Source organism: Hirundo rustica, chromosome 5 (assembly GCF_015227805.2).
Source record: "Hirundo rustica isolate bHirRus1 chromosome 5, bHirRus1.pri.v3, whole genome shotgun sequence".
Lineage (NCBI taxonomy): Eukaryota > Metazoa > Chordata > Aves > Passeriformes > Hirundinidae > Hirundo > Hirundo rustica.
The window spans coordinates 48,943,655-48,964,043 of record NC_053454.1 but is presented as its reverse complement, the minus strand read 5'-3'; the positions used below and the strand labels follow the sequence as shown (position 1 = coordinate 48,964,043).

At 39.2% G+C, this 20,389-nt stretch overlaps 1 protein-coding gene across 9 annotated transcripts in view; it reads right to left on the bottom strand.

Annotated features, from left to right (window-relative positions):
• The window catches only part of MANBA (mannosidase beta), a 70,480-nt gene that overhangs the window by 30,811 nt on the left and 19,280 nt on the right, over nt 1-20,389 (bottom strand). For all 9 annotated transcript variants that reach the window (XM_040064405.2, XM_040064412.2, XM_040064404.2 and 6 more), the window contains 8 exons: nt 17,722-17,845; nt 15,132-15,307; nt 12,462-12,572; nt 7,236-7,387; nt 6,040-6,157; nt 3,903-3,989; nt 3,247-3,414; nt 1,107-1,325 (listed from right to left, as the gene is read on the bottom strand). In XM_040064405.2, coding sequence (XP_039920339.1) covers nt 1,107-1,325; nt 3,247-3,414; nt 3,903-3,989; nt 6,040-6,157; nt 7,236-7,387; nt 12,462-12,572; nt 15,132-15,307; nt 17,722-17,845 — 1,155 coding nt within the window. The remainder of the gene's footprint in view (nt 1-1,106; nt 1,326-3,246; nt 3,415-3,902; nt 3,990-6,039; nt 6,158-7,235; nt 7,388-12,461; nt 12,573-15,131; nt 15,308-17,721; nt 17,846-20,389) is intronic.

Here is a 20,389-nt window from a genome sequence, read left to right as displayed (position 1 = left end):
TGCTTACACCCCCTGTACAAATAAATGAAAACACACGTTCCTGTTGAACCCAGAAGAGCAACTTTTGTCTCAGTGGCATTTAACTTATTTGTCCTAAGGTTGGGGTTGGCCAAGGGACCTCAGAGTTTTGCCTGCATTCATAGTAAATCAGAAACACCCTAGACTAATATGGAAGAATGTAATCTAGTCAGACACATTTAAGTATAAAAGCTATGTAAGTCAGTAGGACTATAAGTTCTAATAATATGTATATATATTTTCAAAACCGGCCTCTGATAACAAACGATCATAAAACAGTTTTATTCAACTAAAGACAACAATGCAGCATAATTCATTAAATTATTACTGCCAAGTTTTCATTGTAATTATTCTCTCTAAACAATCTTATTTAAAATTATTTTTAGGCTGGATTGAATATTTTTTATTGTTATTAATATAGATTAATGTTCTGATTATGCTTCAGATAATATGCTTTGCCCAGCAAATTGAAAGGAACATTCTAAACTCCTTTTGGTTGCACGCATGAATATCAATAGCTTCCCTTGGACAAACAGACAAACAGTATGATACATCTCTGCCCCACATTGATAAATAGATAGAACATAAAAGATCTAAATTTAACAGAGGCAAAACCAAATCCTCTTATATGCAATACATTAAGAAACAAATTATTTAAATGAAAGAAATTGGTAAAATACATAAAAATCAAACATTTTAAAATCCAGCACAATTCAGCTTTTGTCATGCTTCTTCTCTTTCACAAATAAATGTCCCTAGACACCATAAAAGTAAACAGATGTTAGTGAATCATTACTGAGCTACACATTAAATAGAATTACTACCAGAAAGAACAGTTTCATTAGAGTCTCTCGTCCAAACCAAGTCCCTCTTGCAACATCAAGGTAAGTACTTTGAACACCGAGGAAGGAAACAGTACAGTTTCATCCCCTCCCTCCCCAGCAGCACACACCTCTATCCCACTTGCGCCATACCACACCCAACAACACGTTACTACGGTTTGGATGCAGCAGTTTGCTGGGAAGACACTCATTGCTCTCACTAAATGAGAGTGAAGGGGACAGTAAGGCGTGGAAGCCCAGCCTTACCTTTTCAATTGTACTGAAGGAAGGCCAGGACTGAAATCCATACTCTGAAGCAAAACGAGTTTTGGGATACACTGTCCAGTTCCAGCAGTCACTGTAGTAGTCATAAAAGTGTGTGTCACCATAATGGGTGTCATAAGGATCCTGAGAGAGCCAGCCTTCTTTAACTGACTCCAAGCCATTGGTGGGACTGGATGCAACAAAAGGACGACTCTTATCTTCCTGGGATTTAAAAAAAACAAAACAAAAATACATGCCCCAAAGTGATTGGCTTTGACCATCTGAATACACAGACCATTTTTTGGAAAGAGGAGCTTGGGGGCAGGGAGACCATACTTTTTTCCAAATTTCTGAGTCACCACCTAGGAAACATTCCCTTTTTATGTCCTAACATTCATCATCTTGACTTGCTTAATTAGCTTATTACTTATGTTCTTGGAGGACAGCTGGGCACGATTCTGCTTGCTCTGCTGTTCTGAGGGATTCTCTCCTCACATCAAGAGATTTTCTATCTTTATATGCCTCTAAATTCTTAATGAAGGCTATTTAAAGTGCGCCTTGTGAAATATATACTCAAGGAACATTAATATTTGAGTACTTCTTTATGGAAAATTATTACTTGTGCAGTGTTTTTGCATGAACAAGACCATGATTTTCTCCTTTCTTATTAAACACCTAAATTTAGTCCTAACAAATCCAAGGTGCTCTGCTTTTAATTCTTGCATGGTATCATTACAGATTATTGTCATTTTAGCTGGCTCTGCATGCTAAGATAGATGAGACTACAAGAAGGGTTACATCTCAAATTGTTCAGAGCTGCCTTTTCTTAGAGCCTCGGCAGACCTAAAATACGAACTCTTTTACTAGTAGCCTACAAAGTACTGAAGGAATCCTGTTGCAGATATAATTCATTTAAGACCCAACTTCTAGAAAGACAGAGGCCTGAATTAGTTACCAGTAACAAGTTACTGCAATTGGTCCAAACGCAGCAATGCACTCAGACGTGTCCCTCATTTTAAGAAACTGTCCTGTTTCCCCTTCTTCTTTTCTCTTGATGGGAGTAATTAATAATTAACTGAAATAATTTACTACAGGAAATCCTGGATTCCCTGAAGTCTTTAGCTCAAAGATAGAAGTCTTTTCAAGTTACCAACTCCAGTACTACTAGCAGTTACAGGTTTCCTCAGCTGGCTTGTAATTTACACAGGACCTGAAATTATCTCCCTCTATGGCTCCTTTTTGTGCTCAAAATAGTTATTCAATGGATTTAAAATAAAAATGAGTCTGTCTTGGATAGCAATGCTGCACAAGTATCAAGCCAGAACACCTCTGGTTGCGTACACACTGACCACCCAACTCATGTAGCCAATCACAAAAACACCACAACACACCTTTACACACAGCTCAGTAGAGAAATCTAGAATCTCCTCTTCTAAGAGGAGAAATAAACCTACAAAATGTGGAAAATAGGGAGTGCCAAATCACACTAGATTTCATCAAGGATTCCAGGTGTTTGTGGACTGCATACTCACAGTTTAAATTTTATATCAAAATATTTTACTTTGTCCTTGTATGCTGTAGAATACCAATATTTTGTTTACAAAATCAATACAATGACTACACAGCATGAGTTCAATGTTTAGCATCACTTTTGCTATACCTGCTTAGAACAAAAAATATTCAGTCACATACTGAAGAACTAACATCTTTATAGATTTCTTCAACTGCTATTAAAAGACCTGAGGGCATTGTTAAATGCTTTTCACTGTGTTCTTCAAAAAAATCAGGATAAAGGAAACCTGATCATCTAATTAATTAATTAATGGGGAAATTGATTTTTGTCCATTGGATGTAAAGGCACTTGTGGACATACTAAAAGCAAGAAGGAAAAAAGAAGCAAGATCTACTACACAGTCTCTACTTTACACACTGCAAAATGTTAAAGACAAGTAATTTTTTTTTCCTTTGAAAATAATTCTTGAGTTTAGAGAGTTGTTTAGAAGAGGTTGGAAAGGGCAATTTGTCAATATGCTCTTTCTCATGTCTTAAAAGGATTAAAAGAAAAAAAGGAAATCCCAAGTTGCTCAAGCATTAAAACCTTTTGCCAAGCCATATCCCCCCTGAGTTACTTGAGATTACTTACACTAAGAACTATTTCACGTATGGTCTTCACATAAAGGGTCACGTAGTCTTTGACATAGAGTCCTATGTCAGGATGAGGTATGGAGAACCAGTTGCTTGCAATTGCTGCTTCATTTTCATTGTTACCACTCCACAGAATAATTGATGGATGTGATTTTAAACGTCGTACCTGAAATACAACTTACAGTTTCAGAAGTCAAGCAAAATTACTTATCTTAACAATGATTAAAAAAAAAATCACTTTATTACTAGTTGAATTACAAGTCCACTTGTATATTACATATGCTAAGCCTACAACTCCCATTTTTGCCACACAGTTCACTATTCCCTCAGCTTGTCACCAGGCTCAAAGTTTTGTAATATACACTTTCAGAAGGGAAAACTTCTAACATGCTGACATACATCTGCCTTATGCATATATGTACCATCCACCTCTACTCAGCCATGGGTGAAGGATAAATTCTGTGCAGTCTGCTTGACTGACTTCCTGCAAGCAGTCAGAGGAGTTCCAGATTTAGCAAGGTTCCATTTTGTGTCTGCTACATAAAGGTAACTAACAAACACTTCCAAACAACCATTTTTGGAAAGCTAACTTACACAGTCAGCCAATGAAAAACAGATAATGTGAAATAGAGCTTTGACACATGGATAAAATACCTGATGAGAAACCTCTGCTCTTACGGATTCTAGATAATTCTGGTCGGTTGGGTATAGCGCACACGCAAACATAAAATCCTGCCAAATCTACAAGGGAAAGGAAAGATTTAAAAAAAACTGTCAGCAAGTTACTTTACATAGTTTAAAAATATACGGCTATTGGGATGCACAATCCTTTGTTCAGACAGAAACCAATTCACATTCACCATGGGGCTCAAGTATGTGCATATTCCACTGTGGTTATCCTCGATATCAGGGTTAGAAAATATTTACCCTTAGGAATCAGATCCTGACAGCCTACTTTGAGGAGCAGGACAGAATAATGAGAAACATGAAATGGAGCGATTTGCAGCTGAACAGAACAATTTCATATTCATTAACTATTTTGCGGGTGTAACACCAAATCCCCATTATTTAATTGAGAAGAGGCAATAATTCTTCTAATGTGGTACTGAGCACACTTAGTGTACTTGTTAAGAAAACACCTCCATACAAAATGATCTCTAAACCAGCAAATCTTACCCAGTAAGAGGGGCAGAAACAAACTAGATGCTCTAAAAACACAATGAACTTTCTCTTCAAAGAAAGATCAAGTAGCTGCTGCCAGAGAACAGCAAGCCTTTCAATCCAAGAACAATAAACTCCATTTGTACCTTGCAGGAGAATTACAAAAAGGGGAAAAGAAGCCAAATGAGATGGATAAGATTTCTTGTTTACCTGCTTTGTTTTTTAAATTGGAGTAACCTTGAGGTTCCTTCCAGTCTATCTCAAATGTTAATGAAAAGACCTCTAGAAGGAGCACCTTAACCCAAAGGAGTCTGTAGGAGACTCCAGTTTTCTGAATGCCGTGCTACATAGAGAGAGACCAGCTCCTCATACAAATTGCATTTTCATTGCAGTGAGAATATGCTTTTCCATGGCTCTTTTCAGCACACATTCCCTAAGGAAACTGAAGATAAAGAATAGGACTGTGGGGGATAATAGAGCCATTAATAATTGTTACAGTCAACTAACACTGTACAGAAAAAGCAAAGCTATTTCTGCGGAATCTCTCATAATCCTTTAGTGACTGTTGGTGTCAAAACTCTCTATTGAAAGCAACTTTTTCTCACTATTTCCCTCAGTGAGCTATCACTGGTTTTCCTTAAGCACAGTTTGACTCCAATGCACTTTCAAGCCTTTGCAAGACCATCAGAAGAAACAAAACCAAAAACCTCCCCCACTGCCTCCTCCAGAACAAGGGTCTGATTTTCTGCATTTACTTGCTATTTTGGCTGTTAAATAGGATCTAAATCTTCCACTGAGCAGACACAGACACAGATCTAAGTGGCCTACTTAAGGTGCCTAGTGTCAAAAATTGAAGAACTGTAAGTGCTCAGAAGCCTTGAAAATCAGGACACTCATTCAGATGACTAAAATAGATGTAACTTTTTTTTTTTTTTTTTTCCCAAGCACACACACCTGAAAGCTGCAAGGTATGAATTCTGTTTTCCTGCTTCTTATGGTGTAGAGTAAGGCCAAACACACTTCCCAGGATTTTTAACACCAGATGCAACTTGGCCTTCATTCATCTAGTCAGTATTTCATCAAAACTTATTAATACATGCCTCCAAGCTTATATAATCAATGGTACTCATCTAGGATTAGTGATTGCAGCAGGTGTTCACCTTACAGCTACATTTATATTCAATTATAGCTTGTTCAAAATGGTCCCTTGGACAGTTCCTTCCATGTTTGTCTTTGGGCCAAATGAAAAGCTTGAACCAAAAACACCCAAACCTTTCCAGTTATTGCTAAAAAGAAGTAAACACTTTTAAAAGAAATAAAATCCATTTCCACAACTGAGAAAAGCATAGCTACCTTCTACCTAATGGCAACCTGCTACGATAAAGTCTCCAAAATAGCACTTCCAGATTCAACAGCCAGCCACTGTAATCAGAAACCATTCAAATTATAAAGAAATTAAAGAACCCCAACTAGCCAACTAAAAAATCAGGTTAATCTGACCTCTCGTGTTGATACTCTACAACATCCTTTGGAAAGATGGTTAGAACTTATGTATTAATTATCTTTTTTTGATTTTCATTCACAAGTGCTTGTCAGTTTTTAAGTAAGTATTCCTGTTTATTGTTTTTACCATTATTCCTATTTCATCACAAATATCGTAAAATTCATCTTGTTCATACACTCCTCCTCCCCAAACCCGAAGGGCATTCATGTTAGCATCTGCTGCAGACTTCAAGAGTAGCCTTAGTCTGTCAAACACAAAAAGGAGATACAAAAGTTTTGTGAAACTGTATTACTTAAAGAGTTTCTAAGGTTATACAAAAAACAAAGAAACCAATGCCCCTACCAAAAAACCCCTAATCTAAATAATTAGCAGGCAATCGAAGGCTTGTAAGTCTACTAGAAAGTATCAAATACCCTGGTTTCTAAACCTGCATGTCCAGAGAGCTCTCAAAAAGCAATTTTTTGTGCAAAGTTGCTTGCTCCTGTTAACACTTATGAACTAGACGGAGTGACACAGGTGTAAGTGCTTTTACAGAAGTATTGGCAGGACCAGATTTAGAAATAGTGTTTTATTAATCATGTTGGTCTTTTCTCCTCTGATATTACTTGCTTTGTATGTCAATTACTGGAATTCACATTCTCTTTAAACACAACCAGGAATGTATATTCTCCTCCTGAGTTCCATAATGCATACCGAGAATGGGGGAGTAAGAGGGCGAGAAAGACGGAGACTAGGAATCTCATTTTAAGGGTTTTAGGCTCCAGTCATTTTTTCTTAATCATACTGGCAGCCTCTAAATTGCATGAGAATGCACACTGCAGCATGCCCTGTTGTCCTGGTTCCTCAACAACCCAGAGCAAAGCTTAGTGCAAGTACAGTACAGCCCCCACCCCACCTGCATCTCTGGGGTGCTGTGCATTGAAATCCAAGCAGCCTAGATGAGATTGGAAAAGGGGAGAGGCTACAATGCACCTATGTAACCCTGCATGACATGGATGAAGTGCACATCCTTGGGCTACCAACGGATGTGTCCAGACAATAAGGTCAAAAAGCCTGAGGACTGTCCCTAAAAATACCCAAAGGGCCAGTAACTATGAACTGCAATCACCTTCCCACCAGTAATTGCAACTATGTGCCTTGAACATCACTCAAATCTGGTCATGCTAATTAAGCCCCAATTCTGAAGCCTCCAACCCACAACAATTAACGTTCTACCTTGGAAATTTTACCCACTAAAGCCAGCCTTTGTTAAAGGGTGTAGAGAGAATCAGGAGGAGGAAAACATGATCCTTTATTCTTAGAGAACATCAAATGTGGCTTACGTGTCATAGGTCACTTTGTCCTGGAAAGAATCTGCTGGAATCCAGTTTGAGCCCTTAATAAAAATGGGTAGGCCATTGATTCTGAAGTAGAAACTCAGACCTGGTGAGCCAGGAATAGGCTCCTGAACAAGTTCTACTGTCCGAAAATAAACCTGTGAAGACATGAAACTTAGATTTAAAGCTGACAAAAAAGGAATTAAAACAACATAAATTTAAAAAAAAAACTACAAAAGGGATTGAACCAAACAATAGAATTTGTCAAGGAGTCAAACGACATGGTCTCATGTCTAAATTCCTCCTTACATAAAAGACACTGTGGGTCAATAGAACAGCACTAGAAAGAGTTCTTTCAATAAGCCTGTTCACTTTTTAAAGTTGCTATTGTATTAAGAGAGAGCAAGAGAAAGCATAAGAAACTGTACATGCGCACACAAGGATGTAAGGGAGAGAGAAATGAAGTTTGGTTGTTGCAGAATTCAGTCAAAAGTCTAGCTGAAGGCCAGAAAGAGGAATAAAGTTGTTGCACCAGACCAAAACCACTATGTAATCTGCAATTTTCTCTACCAGAAGAATGCAGTAGCTCAGTTTTAAGTCCTGTCCCTGAATCCGAATGCCCAGCATCAGATTCATGCAGTACAAGCAAGATCTTCTTTTACTGCTCTGAAATGATACCTTTTTAAAGGTGTAACACTTACACAGAAAAAAATACCCACGCAAGCACAAATGCCAGTGTGCAAGTGAAGGGGCCCCTGGCCATCACAGCTGTGTTGGAACAGCATGATCAGCAATAATGGTTCAGAGAGACCAGTTCAGCTAACTAAACACTTACTCAGAGTAAAGTATTAAAGATAAAGCACATCTCAAGCAGAAGCAGAGGCCAAATTTCTACAGCTAGTTTTTTTGTTGGCCTAATATATGGTATTGTAAGGCTGAAATAAGAAAACATTCCTTTTTGCTGTTGCAGGTGGAATTAAAGCTTTCAGGAAATCATTGCAGACATTTTCTGGGACTTCACTACAAGCAACAATGCAGCTCTGAGGAGTATCCTAACTGCATTGACACAAACAGCCATGAGGGAGCAGTTAATGCACTGCAACAGCATTGACCCATTATTTGTACAGGTGCCTTCCCCACCTGTCCTATCAGCTCCTGCACAGCTCCAACTCTTCCAGAAAACAGCTCTTTCAGGGAGACTTCAAGCCTGTTCTGCATCCTTGTTCCAGTTCAACTTCTTTAAGTCAGAAAGAAAACACTTTTTCTTTCTTGTACCCACTGCTCATTATCATAGGGAAAAAAGTGGAAAATTAAATAAAGAGAAGGAAAGCTAATAGTAAATTTTAGCCAAAACAGGTTTGGGTCAGGAGAGCAGGAACCTAATTTTTTCTAAACTACTCCTAAGATAGCAACCACTCCTCTCTCAGATGACTATCTGCTTTACCTTTTCAAAAGGTCAGCTTGTAGAGGACAGCCTGTTCTCTCTGCCACAAGCTTTAGCTGAGGCAAGTATCTGTCAGTAAATCAGGCTAAAATTAACCTAGTTAAGTACAAATGATACACCTGTCTTTAAAACAAAATGCAATTCTTTATTTCACGCACCAGACATGGCAGCAGTTCGAGAGGGAAATGATTAATGCCACTATGGGACTGCATTTTCTGAACGTTCAGCTTATAAAAAAATCACACATATAGAGAGAAAACTATTTCTAGAGGTAGGGAAGAAAAAGATGATGATCACCACTTTTTGCTTCCTTCTTGGTGCTTCTCAGTTAACTCGACAATTATTAACCAAATACCTGGATACAGACAATGCATGTGACAAACCAGATGCTTTAGTGGAGGTCACAGATCACTGAGCTCAACCTAAACAGCTCTGCATCACGAGCGTGACCATTCCTAGAATTTTGCAGACTTAGTTTAACCTGAGAAGTTGAATTTAAATAATAACCCATGTTTCGTACAACTTTCACAGTTATTCTAACTCCTGAAGGCTACAAGAGAAAAACTACAGTATGAGTACTGCACTAGCAAAAAAGTCCTGACCTTCAGACAGTGAATTCAATTATTTGGAGAAAAACTTCTCAGTCTCCACTGCGGCTCTTTTTTTATGGCACAAAGTGGAATGGGACTCGCAGTCGGAGCTGCCAAAGTATTCGGGATGTCATCTTAATGCATGTCATCAGGCAGGTTGGGACTGTCTCAAAGTGCATTTGTAATGCAGTAATTATATTACTAACAGGAGTTATGTGATGCTCAAGGAGTTATGCTCAAGTGGAACTCATGCAACTGGCCAAACCCAAGGCAATCTGAGAGGCTGAAACACTCAGCCAGGACCACCCAGACAGCAGGAGCAAGAGTAAAAGCTCCTTAGCCTCAGCCCACATTCCCAGGCCTTCAAGATTCATTGCAACTCCATTGTTCCCCCAGTGCAACTCCACTGTTCCTCCAGCTGGTAACAGCACATCTTCCTGTTCCTACTACAGCTTCCTTCTGCCTTGGGGGGTAAACGAAGGGCAGTGCAGAACAGCATCTGGCATGCCTGGCTATGTGCCCTTTTGGCTACCCAGACCTCAGCCACTGATAGAGCTTGCTGCCTGAGGGCTGAACATTTCTCTCAGTCTCAGGGCATGCACAAGAGGCTCTCTAGCCACCACAGACCAATCATCTGGTTCTGGGCATAATTATGAAACAGATATCTGTCTTTTTAAGGCACATACAAAGGCGTTGTACACAGTTAAGTGACCTGTGGATCACATTTGGCATTCCCATACTCAGCAGTAGGAAAAGTAATAAGGATGAAGATGCCTAGAGCTGAAAGAGTATCATTGAACAACCCAGCGACCTAACACATTAGCATGCAGCATGAAAGTAGTGTGAAAACTACAAAGGCAGAAAGAAAGACTTCTGAAAGTCATGCTAAAATGCCTCGGGGGGGAAAGAGAGTGTAAAGGCATGGAGGGAAAGACAGCTAGAAACTGAGTTCTTGAAATGAAAAAAACAGCCTTAGAAAACAAAAAACTCTAAGTACAGTGCTGCAGAAATGAGCATACAGAAAGATGGGGAAATAGAACTGAAAAGCAAACAAATGCTTCATGGGGCAATGAAAGAGGTAATAAATTCCTTGATGTGGGAATGGAAAGAAATAAGCAACTTATCAGACCCTCCAACAAGAAAACCAGTGTCACTGTGAGATACGACCTTGTTTCACATTATCCTGAGAAACAAGCTCTAGAACAAACTATTCAAATGGAAAAATAAACCAAAACCAAACCACATCCCATCCTGGATGTTGGCTTTTATTCTGCTTTGGTTTTTCTGCCACTCTGAACAGGAATGAATAAGTACTTCTCTGAGCCAGAGATTCCCAGCACTGCTGGCTAGAGCTCTATAGAGCTCCTGCAAATGCATACTGGAAGGCCACCCAGAACTATTCCCAAAGGATTAGTCAGTGTTCTGAGGACTGCTCTAGCATGTCAGAACCCAGAAAGTAGTTCCAGCTAGGAGTAGCCAAATCTGACATAACATCAAGCTGTGCTTTCTCACATGTACAGTTTTCATGCTTCAGTTTTCTCCTGCCCAAAGTTAAGTAGATACTCATATGGACACAAACCACTTGTGAAATGTGGTTTTCTGGGGGGGAAAAAAGTAGTGGAAGTAGGAAATTTATTCCTCCTGAACACAGGCAGTACAACATGGACAGTAGAACTGACAACAAAACAACTTTCAGGAACATTAATCCCTGATTGCGTCTCCTGGACTACTCAAAGTTCTTATTAAACTATATGAATATTGCTGTTCAGTCCTGCTAACATGAGGGAAAATTATGCTACAACATGAAAAAACTGCCTACAGAGCCTTTTCCACTCATACAGCTCTGAATGGGGGGTGATGGCATGTGTGTGCATGTGTGTCTGTTGGAATCTAAGACAGATTCACAAAACACAGGAAGGATGACCAGACTTTATACTGTAAGCTGCAAAGGCGTCACATGCTGGTTAATTCACAATGCCCACTATGTGGTATCTTTGCCTTTTTCCCCCCCTCTTTTCCCTTCAGGAGAAAAAACTAAGAGGCTTCTTTTGTAGATCCCATAGAAGTCCCTATGATCATATGCCACAGAGCTCTATGAAATATTCTGACACAAGCACACAAATGGAAATTATTAGATTTCCTATCACTGTGCAGTTTTCACACAGTAATAACAGAATTTTTCTTTCTAGAGGCTTTATAGTCGTATTTCCTACAACCAGTTTTTCCAAGCAGAATATGCTGTGTTTGCTTGGTATGGGTTTTTAAATTGTTTCAAAATTACAACACTAAAAATAGCAAAGAAGTATTATTATTATGACTTCATAAACTATGGGCTAGTCCTATAAAGACTACAATACCAGAAGCTACTAGCTTTTCCTAAGTTTTATCCACACGAACAAATGTTACAGCAAATAGCAGTTTACATGGCTGGTTACCAGATTAGTTTTTAGTAAAGCAATGCACACCAGAAACATCTAATAAATGCATACATTTATGTGGTTGTTTCCACATGTTCATGGCATAAGAAGGCCAGTCTAATCTCTATAACATATTTTTCTTTTTAATGGACAATTGGAAATTACCTCTTCTATGCTTCTTAGTGAAACCAAACAGATCATTAAAAAGCCAGTGTGTTAGAGGAACCCTTATGCAAAAATCCCCACATATTACTTTTATGGTCATATTTAAGACCTTACCTTTTCTTAAGCTTGAAGTACATCCACCACATTTTAATAAACAAATGTAGGTTAGGTTTTTAGGAATGTGTCTATCCCGTAAGTTTTTACAAACTGAATTAGCAAGAAAAATATAAGTACTAAACCTTTGCATGATCTTATAGAAATCTAAAAGAGGTTTTCAGTGCATGATACAAAACCAAGAGCATGGTATACCGAATTCAGAAGTGCTGTTTTCATAAGCTAAAAAACTTAAGTAAACATTTTTTCTCTTCTGAGGTTTCTGGTTAACTGTCAGCCATCTCGCAGCCACAATGTAAGTAAAGGCATCCATACAAGCTAAGACTACCAGAAAACAGGCAGCCATCCACTGTGACATTAAAAAAACTCATCTCACATTAGCATTTTCATATGCATATTACAACTCAGCAAAACACTTAAAAGCTCTAGACACCTGCTATGCAGAGCAGATGTCCTAACACTAACAGTGCTATGTCAGATGGAGTTAAACTTTAGGGCTCACCTTTGAAAACTTCTCAATCTGGCATCCTGCCTCCATCATAAAAGTTGTTGTCATGTTGTACCCAGTTTGCCTTCCATGTCCATTTGGCCACCAAGCCTCCACTGCAGCACTCTTGAACATACAAGAGAGAAAGTCTGAGCAACATGTATAACAAGAAGTATCAAATGCACCTGGGGCTCAGATAGCTTGGAGAGAATTACCACAAGCCTAATGAGGTTTTGTGCTTCAGCTGAGATAGGCTAATGCTCTCCACAGCTGCAGCTCGGAGGTGAAAACCATTCACAGAGAGAAGTGTGATTTCTTCTGCCGAAGTTCAGGCTAGCACTTCATCTTGTGCCCACAACAGGCCATGAGCACTCCTGGACATGCATGCACACGTCTAGCTGCTACTCCTCAGCTGAGGTACACTGACACAGTATTCCTCCAAACCCCAAATACCCGTGTCAGGAGCAGCCACTGTTCACTGAGCTCTGTATCATACACCTCCTCTCATCGATCCTTTTATCTATCCCACGCGATATTCAATACACAGCAGTAACACTTTTCAACTGTGACTCTCATAATATGTGACCACACTGACTGCTTCACTTATGCCAAGCTTTCAAGTCAAATTCTTTCATTCATTCAGTGGTTTTTTGCTTCGCTTCTCTACGCTTCCTAATCACATCATTAGTACTCCTTAATTTTTACAAACATGAAATACAATCTCTAAGATGACAGAATATTTATCTTCACGCTAGCAGCCTACTTCTGCCACTCATTCCTGTTGCCAGCGTTTGCCAGCTGAGTTCATCACACAAAAACTGTGGAAAGAAAGCAACAATACATGCAACCAAACAATGGAGGGATCAGCACAGAATATAGACATACAAGGAGTGCCTCAGTCTTTTCAAACAAACTGAGGCCAGAAAGCAGCCCAGCAGTATGTTTTGCTGTAGCTATACTCGGACACAACCATCAATATATCATGACTGTATCTTTCAGCTTCTCCGATGAAGAATTATCACAACTGCTTGTGAGGACGTACTGATCTCTGCTGCACGGATGCAAACGGAAGCACCGACTCTGCGTGTGCCTCAACGACAAGGGAGCGTTCACAGCTGCCTGCAACGACTGCATGTCTCATTGGCCACTAATGATGTCACCCCTCTGCTCACCACTAGCTGATAAGCAAAATGTCATGTTGGCAGCACAGCACTTTGCGTGGCAACCGCAGGAAGGCTGATACGCATCTCGGCGATACGCACCACTCGAACACCTACTGACTCCACAACGTAATCTGCAATAAGCTCTCAACTAGAAACAAATTTCTGGCGAGGTCTCAGTATCTAACGCACCATACAAGTCTGTTTACAGAGGAAGGGCTCGGTTAGCCTCATCAATACATGAGAACAAATTTCAGGGCTTCTCATAAAATCAACTGATGTGAATTCATGCAGCAAAGCCTTTTGTGCACAAAAAATAATGAAACACTGCTGCCTCTGCTCTGAAGGAAGTGCTTCCTTCCATACTTGCAGTTGCACTGTATTAACAGATCTCTTCTGAAGCTGGGGGTGGAAAAACTAAATAAGCAAAAATAATTTTGGAAGTTTTACTTTGCAGTGCCTGTTTAACATAATCCATTAAAAGGCTAAGAAGCGACTGAAGGTTGTTTTACGTGAAACTGGGTATTGATAATTGCTCATGTAGCTTGCATGTCAGTTGACAACAGTAACAAAACCTGTCTGTTTCTATGCTTCTGTGTCAAAATAAAACAAAGCACATAAGTACACAAGTCACAGAGTGTGCATACTGGAGCATAAACACCTTGCTTGCCTTCTCTCCCTGCAAAAAACTCAGGACAAGTGAACGCAAGAACACACACAGACAATACAGTCAAACTGGGAAAACAGATGCAGTGTTACACAGCAATGCAGAAAATCAGCAGAGCCAGTAAAATACAGAAGAGCTTGAAGGCAGACCCTCTAATGCTATTAACTGCCAGTACTGTCAGAAGCCCCAGATTCCTGCTCACAGCACATCACCCACCCACAAATGTGTGTCTTGCGGTAGTGAAGTTCCCGTGGACTCACCGGCTGGGACTCCTACTCTGTTCACAGGCTGGAGCCTGATTTTTTAATTGAGCTCACCCCTCATTAGAGCACCTTCTACCACTCAGAAATTCCTCCTGAGATTTGCCTATCTCAGGAGGAATTTTTGAAAGGACTACAAGCGATTGTAAGGAGCATTACTCCACAAAATTTCCTTTTGCTTTTATTTACCTGAAAGAGTATCTACTGAGAGGTTTGAGGAATGTTTCCTCTCTCACATGAGAGAATCAAATGTATTGTAGTATATTCCAGCATATACTTGCTGCCAGTGAAGTGACATAGGGTATCCAAAGGTTATTTATCTAGGTAAATCAAAAAAGGTCATTTAACAGTGATTATGTGATCTTTTTCTAAGGCTTCATCACCTTTTTGGCAGTGAGCTACATAGCTCCACAGACATCAGATTTTAGAAAGGAAAAGAACTGTTCTTCTACCCTGTAAGGGATACAGAACTGTTGTTAAAAGTCAGGAATGCAGTAAGGAATGGGAGGAAGGCCTAAAACTGGCATGGAGACAGAAAGTCACACTGGAAACCGGGGGAAGCATTTTGCAAACTAGCTTTCCACACACACCTCCTTACCTTGTTGATGTTTACAAGCAGCACAATGCTGCCTTCTCCAGGTTGAAGCTTCACACTGAACGTTTGCTGCGTTTGTAACTTGGGAATGTTCACAGTCACAAGACCTGCAATTGGCTTGGAGCTGACTACATCAAAAATAGACTCGACTTCAAGATACCACTGCTGAGCACTCTTTACTAAGTGAAGAAGGAGAAAAAAAATGGGAATTTGAGAATAATGTTTATATACCTATTAGTTAACGTGATCTTTCATTAAAGAAAAAATTCAAACACCTAAGATTAAATGTAACAATTTTCAGGCTGCATCTGAACCAGCCTACATGATTAATCTGCTTATTTAGTGCATTTGACATCTGAGTCCAATGGAAGAGAAGAATGCAATATGATTTATGTTTCTTAACTATTTTTTTTTAATTCAGAAGCCATCCATGCTTTTTTTTTCAGAGTTCTGTACAAAAGTCAGAGACCTTGACACCAGTCACTTCATTAGGAAGGAATTTTTTCCCACCAACTCCCATAGACATTGTATTTGCTTTTAGTCAGCACTCATATGAACATGGTACTCTTTGGGAAAGATTGTAATCACTTGCCAGTACAATCACTTTTGTCAATGAAACAAAAACAGCATTAACAGAAAACGAGCTGAATTCATCCCAGACTCACTGGACAAAATGAATGGAGCTATGCTGGGGATGAATTGGGCCCACTGTGTCTAGACTTGACAGGCTATATCTTTACATCCCTTCTTCCACCCATGTGTCCTGAAAGAAACAAGTTAATGACTTCCCTGAGATCCCTCTGAAGTTACCACAGAGCATGCTCTCTTTTACAGAGCTTACTGAATAAGGAGAGCCAGGGTCAAGGGTACTCAAGATCTATGTGTAAATTTCCCACTAACTTCAGCAATTGAATTGCCTAGCTCCTAACAGCCTGGCTAATCCTACACTTCAAAAATTACGGATTAACATATAAGCAAAAGCAAACAAAACAGAAAACAAGGAGAACTAGAACTAAGACACATTTTGTATACCCAAACTACTAATAACTTACTTGCTCTTTTCATTTATACAATCTAGTTCTCCTTCCTCCACAAGAGAAAGGGAGCTCACTCCTAAAAACAAAGAACTGCATTCAGCCCTGGTGTGATTTTCACTGTCCTTCATAGAATGAAGAGCAATGATTGAGTTCCCAAGTTTATATTACACCCAGCATTACCCAGTGAAGACCAATTTTCTAAAACGTGGAAAAGATTAAAAAGTACCCACCTTACAAGAGTCCAAAATTACAGTGCATTTTTTCCTCCCTTACAAAAGCATATAGATTCCAACCCATTCCTAACTGCATGAACTGCTGGGTCTAGGCAGCGAAACCAAGAAAATTAATCTTTTACAGACTCAGTGGTCAAAAGGCTATGACACTAAATCCAATGAACAATAAAAGTACATTTGCAGCTTAAATTCAGGCTGTTATTTACTCTTTCAAACATGATTATGTTTGAATACAAGTAAGCTCTTGCTCTGGTTCCAAGCCACTCTCTGCTGAATGAAAGAGGTTTGCTCCCTCCACTTATCCAGAGAGCAAGACTTTACCTACTAGAAGGTGGAGTCGTGGGAATGTGGGAGGGACCAGAAAAGATTTTTACTGTAACTAAACTTGAGAAAGCACACAGTCCGTGCTGGGGCTTTCCATGGAAATTCCAGTCACATTAATTCCAGCTAAGACCTGCAGCTATTTCAGGACGCCTTAAAAGCAGCCATGGAGTGATGTCTTCCTCTTTTATTCAGACACAACCAATCTATTCCCAAGGGCCAAAATTCACCCCAGTGCAGAGGACCCACGTGCTAGCCTTTACTCCATTCTGCTCAACAGGCAGTAAAAAAAAAAGCACGTGGGTGGTCTACAATGGGGCATATCACCATTTGCAGAAAGTTTCAAGGGAAAATTAACTACTTTTGCACAGCTGCAATGATCTTCAGGACAAAGGAGAGGAAAATCAGAGACCACTGTAAGAGAGGAAACCGGTTTGGTAAGTTAGGTAGCAAGAATGCAGGAGGTTATCCTCTCCAACTGCAGCTTTAACAATTATCCTTGCATAGCTCGACTGCTTTTCTCTCTCAGACTCCATGTTGTGTCCTGAAAACTCAGCACTCTTCCAACTCTGCTCACTGTGCATTTGTCCTTCCAACACAAAACCGAATTCCCATAGCAGCTCTGGCTTTGTTTTAAATGAAAGCGAGACAAAAGTGAGACATATTTACAGGGAGTCTTGATGAAAACACATGCCAACAGAAAGGAAATTTTTAAAAACCAGAAAACAGGTATCAGTCTCAATTATACTATATTTATTTCTGCAGTTATTCAGGGACTTTAAGCAAAAAGAGCTTCTGAATTCTAACACTTTTAAGAGTTAACAATTATTGTTTGTACTTATGTACTGTTAAATTCCTAATAAAGGTGTGCTGCGGAAAGAACTACACACAAAGTCACAAAAAAGCCCATAGAACATTTCCTAAACTGACAGTTAATTTGGCTTAACAAATGGTTTGTATTCTAAAGGTGAAACCAATAAAAAGAAGAAACAATAGTCTTACCAAAGAAAGGAGCGATAGAAAAGTAAATCAGGTGATAATGGTTATAGGCTTCAATCCTAACATCTTTCCAGATTCCTTGAGTGGGGAAAGAAGGGCCCCAATCCCAACTAAATGAACACTGCTCCTGGAAAACAGAACGATTATGTTACAACTGCCTGTTTTTCACACAGACATTGATCCTGTGCCAGAAATGAAAGACATTTGCTATCTGTGAATAAAATATTGACATGCACTGAAAGAATTTTTCCAGCTTCCATAAATTCAGAAGAGCCTACAGTATTTTTTTTTTTTTTTTGACTTCTCAACCAGAACTTTGCTGCTACTACCTGCATTATATAAAACTAAATTTTGTATTAGACATCCACGTACGGAGAAGTTTTGTTTTACCGGAAGAGCAAAACAACACTTAACATGCCACTTAAAAAAAAGCCAAAACCCCCCCAAACAGTAAAGATCAAAAAAACAATCCAGGAGATTACGCTCAATTCAGCTGTAAATTATCTTAGTTTGTAATGTCAATATTTAATTGTATACCTAAAAGACAAACTAAGCAGAAAACTGACAGTTAGGAATGTTACAGCATTCTAGAAGAACTGTACCAAATTAAAAATCATATATGAAATAGTTTATCTTCTTTTTTTAGTTTTAACAGCACAGAGTAGTACAAGGAAAGAAATGGATACGTGTATTTGTGTAGTTCAGTCATGTTCACTGTTTCTCCCCTTTTTATGGTTCTCTTATACAAAAACAAAGGGAACAAAAACATGGTTGAGAAGAAGCTTAGTTCTGGTACTAACATCAGAATAACTGTCAGAATTATAAAATTCCGGTCAGGCAGAGAAGTACGTACACTAATTTCCATTTAGCTGTTTTCAAACCTGGTCAGACCTCTACTTAACAAATCCCTTGACAACATCTATTCAGCTGCCCTCCAAGTTTCACACAGCCCCAGCCCCCAAAGCAAATACAATAGGTCTCCTAAAGTCTTGTACAGTGACACACAGTTCTAAATTTAGAGACTAATAACTTACAGCCGAGGCATACTAATTTGGGCAAACCACATTGCACAAGCCTGGCCTCTCCCTTGCGTTGCCAGTCAGCCTCCCTGTCTATCAAATTGCAAAAGAGCCTTCCAGGAAACAAACACTGCACCTATTTCGAACACAAAACCAGGGATAACATATTCTTAGAAAACATCTCCAATTGAAAGTCATTCTCCCTTTGTAAAAAAATAAACAAATGAATCACTGACAGATTGGCAGGTTTCACTAAAAACACTGCCGAGACTGCTATCAGAAACAGTCACGAGAACAATACGCCTGTATCACCGGAGCACATTAGCAGCGACACGTTTGTGTTCTGCCACAAACTCCCACTCAGATTTAGATAGGCTGACTGCACTTAATATTGCACCTGAAATGTGTAAACAGCTCTCCATTACTTTCAGATGGGAAGCAGCCAGCGTATAGCAGTGTCCTTGTATGTCTGTTTACTTTTAAATGTGATGTAGCTGCTGTTGCTGTCATATACTCAGAACTCAAAATGCTTCTGGAAATTTCTGGAGCAGGTTCCAAGTACAGTCAAAAAATTCATTTGAGGAAAAAGCACTAGGGTATTTTCTTACAAGTTTAAAGGTGTAGTTCAGTGAAGCATAAAAGTCTCTTCTGCTTCATTCCAAGTCTCTTTTGCTCTATAGATAAGAATACAGCTGAGTAAGTGCCTTATTCCTTCCAAGCCTCTCCTTGTACTGATTTCTCAGAAACACAGTGGGCTCAGAAGAACTAATAAACTTTCTAAAATGTAGAGAAAATAAAAGTAGCAGCAAGCAGAAATAAAAACAGCATCTAAATCCTACAGGATCTTTCTGGGATAACATGGAGTCCATGTTTACATTAATAAATTTTAAAGGAAAGTATATCCAGCTTTAAATTTACATGATCCTAGTCATTTTTTGAGACTCTAGAGGGACTTTATTAGAAAGTTTGAAAATAATTAACAAGAAAGGCATTTAAGTGGGGAAAAATGTACAACACCCAAAAAAGGGAAATTAGAAAATAAGACCACCTAGACATTGCCTCAATCTGCTGCAAAGCTATCAGAAATACATGAGATGCTTGCTACTCAAACGATAGTTCGTCGAGTCAAGTTTTAACAGTAAAGTTAAAAGTTTCTGAGTTTCATTCATTTATATTACTCTGTTTTTTCATTGAATATGTACATATAAGTCACACCTCACAACACTAATGAGAACAGGTCCCCTATTAGATAACACTTCTTGGGACATGCCAGAGCTGCCCAGTATAAATAGCACAGCACATGAGCAACAGCAAACACTCACAAAGCTGATTTTTACAGCCTTGGCAATACACACTGGCATTTGCAACAGAGAACTCTATTGTCAGCATACACTGCTAAACCCACCCAGTGGATCAAAATGTAATGATTACACATTTCCCAATGCTGTCCTGCCCTCTTAGTAGCAAGTCTCCTTGCTGACTCTGAGAAAAACAGCCTTTTAAACATTCTTATCACTTAGATATGAAGTCTGGCCTTCTCATGCCCCTCATATTGTCAACATACAAGGTTACAGGTTTCTAGGGGAATGGGAGAAGGAAGCTGCAATTAAAAATATGCCCTACTTATAAAACAACATTACAGGCTTCAGAAT